At 44.4% G+C, this 16,909-nt stretch overlaps 1 protein-coding gene across 1 annotated transcript; it reads left to right on the top strand.

The window, feature by feature from the left end:
- Positions 1-1,740: 1,740 nt before the first annotated feature.
- LOC119798294 (thrombospondin-3a-like) lies at positions 1,741-15,944 on the top strand (the record flags this gene model as incomplete). Its single annotated transcript, XM_038307685.1, has 9 exons — positions 1,741-1,863; positions 4,700-4,752; positions 4,923-5,104; positions 5,365-5,543; positions 9,020-9,068; positions 9,153-9,349; positions 11,575-11,747; positions 15,627-15,766; positions 15,848-15,944. Coding segments are annotated over 9 exons (1,158 nt in total), but the record flags the coding sequence as incomplete, so codon positions are not given.
- Between the last annotated feature and the right edge of the window lie 965 nt (positions 15,945-16,909).

Raw genomic sequence — 16,909 nt, forward strand, 5'->3', positions numbered from 1 at the left:
CGTTGAGGTCTTTGTAAGCTTGCAATACCTAATACTGGTCTATGCATCTGAAAGGGGGGGCATTAGGGGGAATTGTTGGTTTTTGAAACCTTAAATACCCCCCACCCCCGTTTAAGGTTGGTTTTTCTTTCCTAACATAGATGGCTTCCTTCCTCTCAAACCACCTGTCTTCTTTGTCCAAAGTGTGAACATTCTGGTCCTCCAAAGAATGTCCTTTGTCCATCAGGTGTAGATGTAGCGCAGAGTCTTGTCCAGAGGAGGGCGCTCTTCTGTGTTAGGCCAATATAAAGATCAGAGCATTCCTCTCTGCATTGAACTGCAGACACCACTCCAGGGGTTTTGTCTTTAGGATGAACTAGTCTCTGTTTAAGTCTGCTTGGTTTGAAATGTTCTGGGATTTAGTTTTTGGAGAAAATCCTCTTGAGTTTTTCAGAGAATCCAGCAACATCTGGATTAGATATGTTTTTGCGTTTAAATCCTGCTGATTTGACAAACGGCCAGTTTGGGTATCCACAGGTTTGGAGAGAATATTTGATGTTTCTGTTCTTTGTGCTTCCCTTCTGTTTTAGTAGGCAAAGCTCAGCATGATGTTGGAAGGTTCTGATGACTGAAAGTTTGTGTTCCAGTGGGTGGCGTGAGTCAAAAAGAAGATATTGGTCTGTGTGAGTGGATTTCCTATAGACTTCTAATTTAATACAAACCTGAGAGCTTAGCTGCAAACCTTAGCAGAATTTTAGAACCAAAATTAAAAATCTAATACTAAACATTAAAAACAGTCAAACTGGATACTGAAACAACATAAAATACAGTTTAAAAACATATTTGTTACACGTTTTTTAAGAAATACTGTTTGAATTGATTGAAATTCACCTTAAAAGCTAAAGAATTGGTTTCTGATTTTGCATAAACAAATCTGAGCCATTCAAACTCTTCTTCTGCTCCCAGTCTGATGTAAGGGAACAAGGCCTATAGTTCATCAGATCCAAACTGGGATCAGAACCACAGTCAGTGGTAACAGGGTTATGAGTCGGCCCAATCCCAAACTGGTCCCTAACCCTCTCTGCGTTCCGTGGAAGCGCCGCCACGTTAAGGGCCGTCCCAAACCACGTAGGGGGTAGGGCGAGTGGGCCGTTCAGCCCTGAAATAGCAAGGCTGCATCAGTGCAAACTGGCAGGAGTTTGGCAGCGGGTGTAACGGCCACCTAGCGGCGGAGGAAACGTGTGCCGGTAACTTCCACTGATTTGTTAGAAAAATAAAACAACATAGTTAATTCAAAAATGGAAGGTCCTCTTTCAACCTTTCACCTTTTTTCAATATAGGGTCAAATGGTTGATTGCATGTTCTACAGCCACGCAGATGGGACAACACTGTGTTGCCATAGCAATAACTGCATCCCTTTTCCGTTGGAGGCTGTCCCATTCTCTTTTATACCCCCCCACCTTGAATCAAGGCACCTTCCACAGCTGTGAGTGAGACTTTATTGGGAGTGTTTGTCGATAGTGAAGGGTTAGTTCTTAGGGAGCTCTTTGGGATTGGGCCATAAAATCCCCCTGACCTTTACACCAGCGCTCACACATACAGATGATCCAGAGGTTTCCTGGCTTCTGTGATGCTGCATCCAGTCTGGACTGGTTGGTTTGGATCTTCTGAAACCCCTTTAATAGAAAAGATCAGCCCTGGTCTTTCTGTTCAGACGAGTGGGTTTAAGGCGTGCTGTCTGCTCAGTGTCTCTGTCTGTGTTCAGGCATTCCCAACGTTCTGGATAACTGTCCCAAGGTTCCCAACCCCATGCAGACCGATAGAGACCGAGACGGCGTTGGAGACGCCTGCGACAGCTGCCCTGAACTCAGCAACCCCATGCAGGTGTTGTGCCACTTTAATATACGTATTTATTACCCACCCCGGTACTGGTGGTAAATGTTATTAATTTAGATATAATTTGAAATGTCATATATTGTTTGTGAGTTTGAACAATAAATGAACAAAAAAATTAATTCACCACATTTTCCATTCAAAGTATAAGAATTTATTAACAAAAATCATTCAGCTCCAAGTCAAACATATTTGCTTTAAATGTTTGACTAAAGTAATGAAACCCAACTAAACTACTATGTACACAAAGAAACAAATCTAAATAGTTGTAAACCATAATGAGTCAAATGATGCAATGATAGTTTACCTGGATTGTCAGGGTTCTGTTCGGATTTATTTTCAGTTTCTTTGTAATTTTGTGTCTTTGTAGTTGTTTTCTTTCAGTTTTTTTATTTCCTGAGTTACTCTCTGTCGCCCCCTAGTGCCTGTTTCCTTTTCTCTTGGCTTCCTTCAGGTTACTTCTGTCCACTCCTGCTCCTTTGTTCCGTTACCCATATATACACCACCTCTGCAGTTCCTCACTGCTGGTTTCTTCTTGTTTTGTTGTTACTCGGCTCCCTGCGTGTTTCTCCCTCGAATCATCTGGTTTTGGTTTTCAGTATTTTCGATATTTTCCGCATGTTCGCCTCTGGATCTTGTATTTGGGTCTTCAGTAAACCTCCACCAAACATTGACATGGATTTTATGTTTGAGAACCAAAGTTTATCTTGATGAATTTGTGAGGTCATCAAATGAACTTTTAACTCATTTAGAGTGAGTTGAATGTTTTAAAACATATTAGCGATGTTGTCAGGGTTTGGTTGAGGTTTTGAGGACCCAAATTCAGAGGCAGGGAGGTAGAGGTGAGTTCTTGAAGATTTAAATGAATCTTCACAAGCAACTGAAGCAGGAAACCGAAAATCCAACATAAAAATGTAAAACAGACCAGAAAGATGGAGAAATCAGGGAAACGACCATGAGGAGCGAAGGAAAGACAAGGAACCAGCACTGAGGAACGGCACAGGGAGAGTATTTATGGCTGACTGAACAGTTGCGGACTAATGAGCTGATTGGGAGCAGGTGTGAACAGCGGCTTCTAGAAAGGAGCTGGGGAAAAGGAGACCAACACAAGGGGGCAACAGAGGGCAACCAAGAAATACCTAAGAACTCAGATATATCCAGAAAACACAACAAAATAGGAATTAAACCAATAAAACTAGAAAACATGGAGCCAAATAAAACTGAATACTCAAATGAAAACTTAACAGAACCAACTGTGACACAATGCAAATCTTTGATGTGAATAAAACATTATTTTGCCGAATAATATCTCATTAGACTCTTAGACAACTTTTATTGTCATTTTCTATATAGAGTATACAAAACAAAATGTTGTTTATTACAGCTTTTCAGACATTAAATGAACATTTCCATTAAATATTTGTTTAATCAGAAACCTTTTAGTCTACCTTCCGCGGGTAAGCTAGCAGCTAGCGGACATGAGGATTCCCAATTAATTACTTTGGGTCAGAATTTGGTCATTCAAATATAGTGAGTATATGAGAGAATGCATGGATATTTTTATCAGTGTTTAAATCCTTAGTGAAATAAAGCTTTTTCTATCTTTATAAACAACAGCTCAGATGTGTTAGCATAGCATACCATGTGGCCAATCTTGTTAGCTTTGTCTTTAATGAACAGAAAAAAATCATCAAAAAGAGATTTTGTTCATCTGGAACATCTGTCGCTAAATGTGCCGTACCTACAAACCTCTGCTGATCTGCATGTGGAAGGCTTGAGCTTCTTCCAGCATTTAGCATTAAGCCGCTGTCAAACCTTGCCGATCTATCCAGCCTATCTGCATGATGTCCCAGAATCTCCTAAACGCTGCCAGACGCTGAACTTTCTATGGATTTTTTCTATTCTGGGCGAATAGATAGAGGATTCATAACGAGTCCAGAACTTCTGTCCAACGACAGCCTAACTTCTGCATAACGGACGACATCGTGATGCCCAGGAAGCGATGCACAGAGTCCTGAGGGGGGCAGAGATGCACCCGGCCTGCATAAAAAGATTTCTTTGATTGCGGTATTAACCTAGCTGCTGTTTACCGCCCACCAAACAAAAAAATTAAAGAAAAAGAAAGGTTTCTGGTGTCAGCAGATTGAGCGTCATGTCTGCTAGGAAGTGTGTTGGTGGTGGGCGTGAACGCAGGGAGGATCCATCACTCACCTTCTGGCTCCCCCTATGATGGGGATGAAGTCTGGAGGAGAACTGACGGTTTCCTCCTGTGAACCCCCTTTATACCAAAACGCTGCCAATACGCCATTATACAGTAGCTGGAAGTTAGAAACACGTTCAGCGCTCGTCTGGAACACGGCGGATACACTGATATGTTGGAGAGAAGCTCTGGATAAGTTACGCAGAAGTTAGTCAGAGGTTTAGGATCAGCTAGACGCCACGACTTTTGACTTCCTGAAACTCATAAAAATGTTGGGTAAAGTCGGTTTGGCTTCCTTTCCGATGTGAAACACAGGAAGGCCTCATGGAAAGAGAAAGAAATCATCTGACCTTCGTGTTGTTTTGTCCTCATACACTTTGGGGGTAGGACTGCATCCCTGTAGGAGTGTCTTGTGGACATTGTCTTGGGGAAGGGAGCTCTGCAGCCGTTAGATTTGTTTGAGCCAACTGCATCGTCCCGACACGATAGCCATGCTAAAGATCAGAATGAGAATTGGTCCTTAAAACACAGAGGTTCCCAGACGGAACCGTAGCCGTTCATAGATCATTATTGGGTCAATAAGTTCTGCTCAGAGATCCGATCAAACAATCGTCTCCTCTCCTGCAGACGGACGTGGACAACGACCTGGTGGGAGACGTCTGTGACACCAACCAGGACACGTATGTCTGACAAACACACATCTGAACCACAGTGATGTTTAGCTTCAGCTGGTCCCCACAAGATCAGTAAATATTCAGGGCTCAGAAACACAAACGCCCTGCTCTGCTGTCGTCCAATCAGCGTGGAAGAAACATGAAGAGCTGCACCTCTTCTCCTTCTGTCCCCGCAGGGACGGAGACGGCCACCAGGACAGCAGAGACAACTGTCCCGATATTCCCAACAGCTCCCAGCTGGACTCAGACAACGATGGCCTCGGGGACGACTGCGACCACGACGACGACAACGACGGCGTCATTGACGACTACGACAACTGCAGACTGATCATCAACCCCAACCAGAAAGACTCTGATGGTACCGAGCAGAACCAGAACCAGAACCCATCCAGTCTGTCAGAGAAAAGAAATTCTCCTGGTTTATAAGAGGCGATAAAATATTAAAAAGAACAAGAATGAGAAAAGAAAAATGTTTAGTCCTGAAACTTGACGGATGTCGGTTTGAGTGTTTCTGATGCGCCTGGTTTCTGTCCATAACCCTCATCTTTACTTTCCCCATGTGAACCCTGACCTGAACCGGACTCAGTCTGGACCCGTCTGTGTCGTCTTTGTCCTCAGCTAACGGAGTCGGAGACGTCTGTGAGAACGACTTTGACAACGACGCGGTGATGGACCTGATCGATGTGTGTCCAGAAAGCGCCGAGGTCACGCTGACGGATTTCAGAGCCTATCAGACGGTGATCCTGGACCCGGAAGGCGACGCTCAGATCGACCCCAACTGGGTGGTTCTGAACCAGGTATGGATCGTCTCAAAGGTGATCTCAGAACAGAACCGCTGGTCGTCTTCCTGTTCGGAAGAAGCGGAGGTAAATAAACGTGTGTCTGCGTTTAATGATGAAGGAACCACAACCGTCCATGTACAGAGAAGCTCCGCCCCCTTCAGCTTCCTGTAGAAACCCCCGCAGCAGGTCTGGACTTTAACCAGACCTCTGCAGGAGGTTCTTCTCTTCTTCTGTGTTCTCCTGCTCTGCTGTTCCAGTTTGGATCAAACTCAGCTGATGGACATTTGGATTCATTGACCTCACAATCACATGATTGTGAGGTCAAAGAATCTGAGGAATCGCGAATCCTCAGATTCAGTTCTGTGGCTCCAAAATGAGCCCAAATCAGGCAAGAGAGTCTATCTGCAGACCTGCGCCGTTGGAACCGGAAGCTAATTCAGAGCCTTTCAAAGTGAAAGCAAAGTCAATTAAAAGCCACTATACCAGAAATATTTTTATTAAAATACATTTTTTTCTGTGTTTATTTCCTGGGTCTTTACTATAGAAATGTTTTTGTCTATTCATATTTTTAATTATGTATATATGATCTCTTTCCAGTTCAATTGGATAAGGTTGCCAGTATTATATTCTATATTCTTTATTGTTTTAGTATCGTTTGTGCTGTTCTTATCTTTGCTGTTGGGCTATTATCCAGTAGACAGTAATGGGACTAACGGCGTTGAAAGTAACGGCGTTACTAACGCCGTTACTTTGTTTTAGTAACGAGTAATCTAACTAATTACTTTGACTGTAACTATAACGCAGTTACCATTGCAGACACCCCGTTACTGCGCGTTACTCAGGTCACATAATGAACCTTTTTTCATGATAGGACTCGTGCGCAGCTGCGTGAAGCTGACACCCCACCCACGTCAAAAAACTCTGCAAATAGACTGAATGGTTAGTGCAACGTTAGTGAAGATTTGTGCTGAAAAAAATATTGTTTGTGCTACTTTTGTCTAAGAGATATTAAAGATTATTTTTTAGGTCATCCAGAGGTGCGCGCCTTGTCATGAGAGAGGGGAGGATGAGAATGGCTGATGTATAGTGAGATTCCGTCTGTCAGTTGGGTAGGTGGGTGTTTCTGCTGGTGGGTGTTAACGTACAGCACACACAGAGAGATGGAGAGTGAGGATGACTCCAGCAGCAAAACAGTGTTTTCCTGATGGAAATACCGTGTTTCCCCATCACATAACGGTTTCCTCTGCATCTCCGCACAGCGCAGGCGTCACGAGTCACCGCGCAAGCGACAGGAAACGCGCATGCTCGCTAAAGGCGCGCAACAGTCGCCCTGTGCTCGCGCCAAGGGAGAACTATGGAGAGCGTGATCGATCAAATGATTAACCTGATAACAGCCAGAAATGATAGCCTATATGGAGAAAGGGAGAAATCGGGATGGATGGATGGATACTCTGCCTTTTCAACCTACTGTATTTTTTATTTTAAACATTATTTGATGGCCTTTGTGGCAGGAATGGAGATCCATATTTTATGTCACACACAGAGTATAGATCTAGATAGATAGATGATAGATAGATGTTGCAGCATCTATAACAACCCAAACACACAGGATTTCAGAATTAGACATCCCCAGTTATTAATTTCATATACTCACCAGATCTGAACGCCCTGTTAAAAAACTTCCCATGGCGTTCCCCCCTGATGTCATTTACGTTGAGTTGCAATAAATGCTAAACTCTCTGCAGGTTCTTGTCTTTGTCGTCCGCTCTATTCAGCTGGCTTTGGAAACACACGGCGAGAAGGTGGGGGCCGAGTGGGGAGGTTTACGGGGGCGAGAAACGCAAAAGTAACGCAATAGTTACTTTTACTAGTAACTAGTTACTTTTATTGTGGAGTAACTCAGTTAGTAACTCAGTTACTTTTTGGGAGAAGTAACTATAACTAATTACTTTTTCAAAGTAACGTGCCCAACACTATCAGTAGAGGCTGTAAATTCAGATTAACTTAGCTGCCTGTTCTCATAGTGAATTAGTGAATACCTAGAAACACAATAGGAAATAACTACAGTTTTTTTTTCCCACAACATCAGAGAAAACAGTCGACATGAAACAGACTTTCAATGTCTATTTATTTTATGTTCTTGGAAGTGTTTGCGTCGTTGAAACAGCAGATTTGACAGCATGACGCAGCCTTTAACTTCAGGTTAAGTTCCAGCAGGAGTCACATTAAAACGTACATCTGTAAGAAAACATGTGCAATAATTAAAAGAAAATCACCAAAAATTATGACAAAACACGTTTTTCTTGTTTTTTTTTTTATTGGGGAATAGGCAGATTTCAGTGAGATCTCACCTTGCAAAAACATTTCTTCTTCTTCTAAAATCTGGCGGCAGATCCGTGCTACGTGCTTTTCCTGAAGGCTCTGGATAAAATAAACTTCCTGTTCTGACGGCGCAGGAGACCGACTCAGGATAAAGGTCAGGAGGGAGGAGCTACAGTCTGCTGTTCTCAGACTCAACCTTTCTCCCTCAAGTCTCCCAAACAGTCTGACTGCTTCAGGGTCATGACCTTTAACCCTGAGGCCTGTAGAGTCTAAAGCAGGGCATATTGTACGATTTTTTCAATCGCTGTACAATGAAACTGCAGGGTTTAAAAGTACACAGCTCAGGATGTTTGTTCTCACACTGACGACCCAACGCTCTGATGCGATCTACCTGCTCACACTGTACGTCTAAAGCCTGCATGTCGGACTCGGCTCCGAGAGATGGCGCTGGTCGGTCAATCTGGAAGAAGAACTCCCCTGTTCCAACACGCTCAGTGTTTGAGGTTCTGCAGCAGGATTTACCCACCACCACCTTACGACGGCCGACTGAATTTCAAACATGTTTGATTTTCTCCCGACCTTCTGATTCCTGATGGGGAGGCGGTCGTTAGAGGCTGATCGGCCCTCGTTACGCCCAGCTTGAGGTGGAGGTCATGAGTTTGTGCTTATTGCTCTGAGCTCCGCGCTCTGACCTTGGACTGATCCCTGAATGCTCGCCTCTGCAGAACGCTGGTTTGGAGATGACCTCCTGACCTTTCCCAGCAACAGTTGCTGCTCGGTGGTCATGGCTGCCGTCTTCCACAGACCAGTGGTTTTAAAGAGGTGATGAAGATGATGCACAGACACAGATGAAGATCAGGATCTAGCTGAAGGTCTCGCTGTATGAAAGCAGCAGGGATGTAACTTTGCTAAATCCAGCTGTTGATGGTTGAAGCTTCAAGGAGAACTTTCTAGATTAATGACTGTTAGCATCAGCAAAAACGTCAGAATAGAAAGTTTTTCGGGTTTTGAGGGAAACTGTCTTCATTCTTCCGTCTTAGATCAGGATCAGATGTTGCTGGGATCAAACTCAGCTTCTGGCTTCGGTTCCGTTTTCCTTCCTGAACCTTTGAGGCGGATCAGAAACATCTAACTTGATAATCAGCTGTTCCTTTTGTTCCCACTGTCAGGGCATGGAGATCGTTCAGACCATGAACAGTGATCCTGGTTTAGCTGTTGGTATGTTTACCTTCACTAAGTTTAGAACCTTCTCCGCCTCTGATCCACCTGTAACCTGCACCCTTCTCCTTTATGCTCCTGCAGGTTACACGGCGTTTAATGGCGTCGACTTTGAGGGAACATTCCACGTCAACACGGTGACGGACGACGACTACGCCGGCTTCATCTTTGGCTACCAGGACTCCTCCAGCTTCTACGTGGTGATGTGGAAGCAGACGGAGCAGGCGTACTGGCAGTCCCTCCCCTTCAGGGCCACGGCCCAGCCCGCCCTGCAGCTCAAGGTTCCTGTTGGTTCTTCTTTCCTCTGTTCATCACAGAAAGCCCTAGATGGCTGATTTTTTTATTCGTCTCATCAAACATATCAATGGGGAAACATTAGCATGTAACGCTGATGGCAATTTAGGCTAATCTAGCTTTTTTAGCTAATAGCTAATGGTAGCATAGCTTAGCACATTTTAGTTAGCCCATCCTAGTTTAACATGATGCCTCTTATATATGGGTATGTTTCTCAATTCACTAGAACGCGAGTACAGACTCGTTAAAAAAACAAGCATGTTCTAGAGAAGAACCCAGGAAAGTCTGGACTCGGGAAGAACGGGAGCACACACCATAGATATGGGTCAACTGGAGCAGAAGCATACTGATGACATCACCACATTCAAAGCTAGTCCGGAGCTGCATTTCACTTCCTGTTATTAATCGTCTCTAGATAATAATAGATTCTGACTTTTTTCATTTAGTGGAGGAATAATAATGAACACAGTCAGATAAACACAAATAAAATGAACAGACAGACGGGCTAACAGTAGCCCTGGCCGCTGCAGACGGGCTAACGTTAGCCCTGGCCGCTGCAGACGGGCTAACGTTAGCCCTGGCCGCTGCAGACGGGCTAACGTTAGCCCTGGCCGCTGCAGACGGGCTAACGTTAGCCCTGGCCGCTGCAGACGGGCTAACGTTAGCACTGGTCGCTGCAGACGTGCTAACGATAGCACTGGTCGCTTCAGACGGGCTAACGTTAGCACTGGTCGCTGCAGACGTGCTAACGTTAGCACTGGCCGCTGCAGACGTGCTAACATTAGCACTGGTTGCTGCAGACGGGCTAACGTTAGCACTGGTCGCTACAGACGGGCTAACGTTAGCACTGGTCGCTGCAGACGTGCTAACGTTAGCACTGGCCGCTGCAGACGGGCTAACGTTAGCACTGGTCGCTGCAGACTTGCTAACTTTAGCACTGGTCGCTGCAGTCGGACTAACGTTAGCACTGGTCGCTGCAGACGGACTAACGTTAGCACTGGCCGCTGCAGACGGGCTAACGTTAGCACTGGTCGCTGCAGTCGGACTAACGTTAGCACTGGTCGCTGCAGTCGGACTAACGTTAGCACTGGTCGCTGCAGACGGACTAACGTTAGCACTGGCCGCTGCAGACGTGCTAACGTTAGCACTGGCCGCTGCAGACGGGCTAACGTTAGCACTGGTCGCTGCAGACTTGCTAACTTTAGCACTGGTCGCTGCAGTCGGACTAACGTTAGCACTGGTCGCTGCAGACGGACTAACGTTAGCACTGGCCGCTGCAGACGGGCTAACTTTAGCACTGGTCGCTGCAGTCGGACTAACGTTACCACTGGTCGCTGCAGACGGACTAACGTTAGCACTGGCCGCTGCAGACGGGCTAACGTTAGCACTGGTCGCTGCAGACTTGCTAACTTTAGCACTGGTCGCTGCAGTCGGACTAACGTTAGCACTGGTCGCTGCAGACTTGCTAACTTTAGCACTGGTCGCTGCAGTCGGACTAACTTTAGCACTGGTCGCTGCAGTCGGACTAACGTTAGCACTGGTCGCTGCAGACGGACTAACGTTAGCACTGGCCGCTGCAGACGGGCTAACGTTAGCACTGGCCGCTGCAGACGGGCTAACGTTAGCACTGGTCGCTGCAGACTTGCTAACTTTAGCACTGGCCGCTGCAGACAGGGTTAGGAAAACAGAAATCTGTGAATCTGTGTTTGATTACTCTGTGGCAAATAAATAATGATAATAAAGCAACTAAACGCTATTTCTGACATTTGGAATTGAAAAAGTTTCCTGGATGGAAGAGAAACGCATCAAATTAGGAAACAAAGTCCAGTGGATTGACTCTGACCTGGATGACTGAGAATCTTCATCAGCAATAATAATAAAATAAACTGAATTTTTAACACATCATACATTTACAAAGCAATTATTTTAGCTTCCATTTAGTAAATTCATTAAAACTAATTCAGTTCATTTTAAACTCCATGAAAACTGATTCAGTCTGAGCTTTTCTTATTCAGTTTCTGCTCTATTGTTATTTATTGTTGTGTTACCATGGCTACAGTGTTTGTGTCTGAGCTTCAGTTAACACACTAATACATCTCAGCAAATAATTATAAACTAACTGCGATTATATACAATGTCGACTCGATAAACTCTGAACTTTTTCCATTATCAGAAAACGCTTGATTGAACTTTTCCCTCTTGTGTCCTGTAGGCTGTGAAGTCCCGAACCGGGCCGGGCGAGTACCTGAGGAACGCTCTGTGGCACACTGGGGACACACCTGGAGAGGTGAAGATGCTCTGGAAGGACCCCCGAAACATCGGCTGGAAGGACAGAACCTCGTACCGCTGGCAGCTGAGCCACCGGCCGCAGGTGGGATACATCAGGTGAGACGGACAACGTCGTTCAAGAAAAAACTTATAATATCTACGGCGAGCCACGAAGATACACAAAACTGATCTGCTAAAAAGGATTTTACCCCTAAAGATGTTTTCTGTTGCTGCTTTCTGGTCTCATCTAAATCACTCAGGACATCTAACAACCATAGAGGGAAAATCTGATCTCCTTTATTAACCTAAAGGCTTTAAAATGAGTCTTTGTGAAAAACTATTTACCTCCTTAAATCCTGGAACAAAATGGAATTAACCACATTTCTACACAGCTGTGTTTAGTCAAAACCAGATCTGCACTAAAAAAAAACTTTAAATAAGTGTAATGAATTTAATTGAATTTAAATTCTGTTTATTGAATAAGGATCAATAAGATAATTTCCGTGTCCCTACCCGATCCGTGCCGGAAGCACGATCCGTCCCGGGAGCACGATCCCTCCTTTGTATGCGCGGAAAGACATATATCCGGGTTTCCATACATTTTGTAATTATAGCACTAAAATCACTTATTTCTATCCTTAACTCACTAAAGAATGCTAAAACACATCTTTAAAAAAAAGTTTTATGACTTTTCTGAGACAATTTTGATGCTTTTTCCATTTTCTCTGTTAAACAGCTTCTCTGACGTAATCATGGGACACGATCAGAGCAGTAAATCTGATTAAACCATGTTTATCTGCATTCTAGTTGTTTCTTTCTGTAGATTACGCACTATATAGCATAATGTTAACATGAAAGGAAAACATAAAACTCAAAAAGACTAGATGTATGTTTAAACGCAAAGCTGATAAAGTTAGCTCGTGGAAGTAGCGTAGCATCCTGATTCCAGTACAGATCGGTACAGATGTATATCTGGATGCTCTAATGGCGCATACCTAGAACGGATCGAACTTCCGGGACGGATCGGGTAGTGACAACCTGTCTGAGAGACACGGTGTTAAAAACATAAATGGAAAGGAAGGTTCCTGAGGCTGCAGCCATTGAAGGAGCTTCGCTTTGGTTAGAGGACTGAGAACACGGGGGGGGATGAGGATCAAAAGATTAAATCTCACGCCATGGCAATGACACGGTTCTTCAATGACACGGTTCTTCAATGACACGGTTCTGCTCTTCTTGGACCATAAACCGTGTAGAGATCCTCCTGCTGAAACCCTGCAGTGCCTGATAGGAAGTCAGAGACTTTAACCAACATGTTCACTTCTGGATGGTGAAAAAAACCCAAAAGCTTTGAGGTGACCTAAAGTCTGGACTAGATGCTGACCTGAAACCTCCAAAGTGTCTGAAGTAAGGCGGTTCTACAGAGCTGCGATGATGACGACTCACTGCTGGTTAAAATAAGCCCAGAAGCTAAAGATTTTCCTATTTTCACATCGTTTACTTCAGCTAAAGCGTTCCTGTAGGTCAGGGGTCGGTAACCTGCAGCTCTCCCCTTGTGGTTCCCTTGAACTTTTTCAAAAATTTATGTAAATTGATTTTTATTTTATTTTTTATATGGTGTGCAGGAGGTCAAGAAAAAACATTAAGTTTTCCAATTCTATATTTTTTTCTATAATAAATAAAGTTAAACAATAAATATAAACATTTCTTCCAATTAAAATGAGTCATAGCCATAGAGATCAGTGGTCACCGCCTGCAGCAGGTTTCAGCGGCGCGGCGCCAGGCAGGAGGCTGATGTAAACAAAGCGGCGGGTGCGTCTCAGACGGTGGATCTGAAAGGGAAAAAAAGGAAGAAAGCTGATGAGGAAAGAGGATTCAGAGAAGAAAGGAGCGAATTATCTGCTTTTATTACCAATCAGGAAGGATCGCCTGCATGTCTGCTTTGAATGAGAGGTTATAAAATAATAAAACATTTTGATTTCAGAACTTCTGGATAAATTAGAGGAGAGCAAAGATAGATTAAGGAAGTAGATTGCATCTCCAAACTCCACTACTGCTGCTAGTTTGGTTGCAAGCATAGAAAACCGTTCATAGATCTAACAGGTAGCGCTCTGATGCAGGGATGGGAACTTTCTAACATTTTATTTCCCCAAATCCTAAAAATAAGATGAAGGAGCGCTGGTGACGGAGGATGAGGGATTTCAGGGTTAGAGAGCTCTGCTCTGATGATGTCACTTCCTGCTTGGTTCCTCATGACTCCATCAGCTCCTCCCAACAGAAACACGTCCGCCACAGAAACATTCCTTTATCCTGTTTCTATTATTTCATCAATGCAACAAAAGTTAAACCGTGCGGTGAAGCAGCGAGCAGTGAGAGCGTTCACTGCTCCTCCCCACCTTCCTGCTACTATGTGACATTTGCTCCAAAATAAACATTTAACCATTAATGTTTATTATATATTTAAGCCCATTTATTCCTTTTCTATAGTAGGATAAAACATTTAGAGGCTGATTGAAAACTTTTACAGTTTTGCGGCTCCAGATAGATTTATTTTTTTGTTTTTTTGGTCCAGTTTGGCTCTTTGAGCAGTTTGGGTTGCTGCTGTTCTGGCAACACGGCAGTACAGAGTTCTACAGACACCACAGTACTCTGTAGTACTCTGTAGTACTGTGTGTAGTACTGAGTCTAGTACTGTACTACAGAGGTCTACAGTAAGGCAGGAACTGGTTGAACTCTTCCAGCCTGCAGATGTCTGTCCGTTATTCGTCTCTTTTCTCCTTTTTCTTTAAACTGCATTCTTTCCCCTCTGAACCTTCTTTGTGGCCCCGGGGCCCCCCAGCTCTCCATTGTGCTCATCGCCATGACGACCAAAGCCCTGGCAGGAATCTGCCTCGGCAGCCGTTCATATGCAGATCAGACGCAGAGACGGAGCGAAACACTGGAAGAGTTTATGAGAGGAAACCCGTCGGTCCGAACGCCGCCCTGTGAGATAATTTCATCCCTGAAGGAGTTTCTCTCAAATCATCGGAATCACGTTTAAAATGGATCCAGAAACGACAGTCATTAGTTAAGAGTAGCTGAAGTCTGTGAAGCACAACATGCTGTTTTCTGTCTGTCTGGAAGAGATTTTATCTCCACAACTGTTTTTTTTCTTTCCTCTTTGATCAGGTTATTTTTTTTACTTTCATGTCTTTGTCTTTACACCTGAATCCTTCCTCCTCTTTTGGTTCATTTCTGCTCTCCTGTGTTTTATGTTTCATCAGTCAGTCCTTCAGTTTAGATTCAGGCTTACATCGGCCTCAGCAGATGGCCGCTCACTCTGAGCCTGGTTCTGCTGGAGGTTTTCTTCCTGTTCAAAGGGAGTTTTTCCTCTCCACTGTCGCTACAGGCATGCTTGGTGTGAGGGATTGCCGAAGAGTCAACGACACCAGCAAATATCTGCTGTCTCTACCTGCTCATCCTGCAAGCCAATGACTGACGTTTGATGGAAACTCTGGATCTTTAATCTGATTGGACGATCTGGTTGAATCGTCTCTGGAAAGAGATGATGATGGCGCTTTAGAAATTAACTTAGCTGAATTGTTTCCAATCATCCAAAAAAGCCGATTCTGGATTTCATGGAGGATTTTCCTGCCAAAAACAAGCGCAGATATTTTCATATTTCTTCTACTTGAAAACTTCTGCTTCTCTCAGATCTGATGCTTCCTGCAGATATTTCTCATCTCCTTCCTTCCTTCTCCTCACATGTAAACCAGTTTCTGCTCCAGTCAGACAGTCTCTCCATCTGGAGTCAGATCGTCGCCTAGCAACCACATCATCCATTAGAATGACAGCCTCAGAAAGAGTGCGCTTGTTTTCTGCTACTGAGTTCGCCTGTTACTGCTTACTGATGATTAAATGAGTGAGTGAGTCAGTGAGTGAGTCCATCAGTCGGGGAATGAATCAGTCAGTGTCACTCGCTCATTCACTGACTGATTTTCTGGTTGGTTTGGGGTTCAGGGTGAAGTTCTTTGATGGAACTAACATGGTGGCGGACTCTGGCGCGGTCATCGACACCACGATGAGAGGAGGAAGGCTTGGCGTGTTCTGCTTCTCCCAGGAGAACATCATCTGGTCCAACCTGCGCTACAGATGTAACGGTAAATCACACCTTCTGCCGCTTCGCTGTTCAGGAGCCTTTTTCTCCCTCTGACCTGTTTCTCCATCTTCTGCTGCTTCAGACACGGTGCCAGAAGACTTTGCAGCTCGTCGACAGCAGGTTCTCATGCACATCCAGGTCTGAGTTCAACAGAAGGACTGTTCTCCCACCGGACGCAGGAAATAAACGCCGTCAGAGAGCCGAGCGTCTGTGGATCCATGTTAGTCTGAGCAGAAGTTGGGCTGATTGAGTGAAAGTGTTTGGAAGCTAATGAGACGCAGAAACCATCCATCACAGCAAAGTTTGATTGTTTCCATGAACCAACCAGGATCTGCTTCTTAACATGATGGTTTCCACCATGTTTGCTTCTGTCCTGATGAGCATCAGCTGGTTTTAGAAAGAAGCTTCAGCCTGTTTGTTTTCCAGGCAGAGGTTTTAACGCTACGCCGACGCTCATCCGCATCGTCTCCTTTAACGAACTCTAAATAAAAACACGCTCTGCTCGGTGCGGCTCCGGCGCTCTGAGGATTTTATTCTATAAAATCATCCTTAAGGCTCTACGGGAAATGTAACATCCAGTTAATTTTACACTATTTACTTCACTATCAGAATTTGTTTTTTTTCTTTATTTTTAGTCAAATGAAGATTTAAGCTTTTTTATTATCCAGTAACTTATTTTTCAGAAATAAGCTCTGCTTGCTGTTTGTCTGGAAAACGCTGCTCTCTTGTGTTTCGATGACTTCTAGCATCTCTAGTTCTGGGCGGTCAGAGCCGATTTGCCGGAGCAGTTTTTCTGTCAGTGAACGCATCACTCTCTAAATATTCTAACCAAATACTGCATCCCGGCCGTCCTCTGCTGTCAGATATGGTATTTACTGAGACCGCCATGATGGAGGCTTAATGTTTGTGCGTCGCTACATTAAAGGCAACCTAAACCCAAAACGTTTCAGTTTTCTTCCAGAACGGCGGACCTTGTAGAGTCCAGACGTTTCCTGCTGCAGGTGGAGAAGGAACGCTGGGAGTTTGATGGGACCAGACTGATGTCAGACGCTCTGAGCCTGAACCGTTACACCGACCTGTTGTTTGGGTTTAGCCTGCCGGATGCAGCACCGACCGTTTGCTTCTCTCCTCCTGATGAGCATCA

This window comes from Cyprinodon tularosa, unplaced genomic scaffold (assembly GCF_016077235.1).
Source record: "Cyprinodon tularosa strain WSP-4 unplaced genomic scaffold, ASM1607723v1 ctg618, whole genome shotgun sequence".
Taxonomy (NCBI): Eukaryota; Metazoa; Chordata; class Actinopteri; order Cyprinodontiformes; family Cyprinodontidae; genus Cyprinodon; species Cyprinodon tularosa.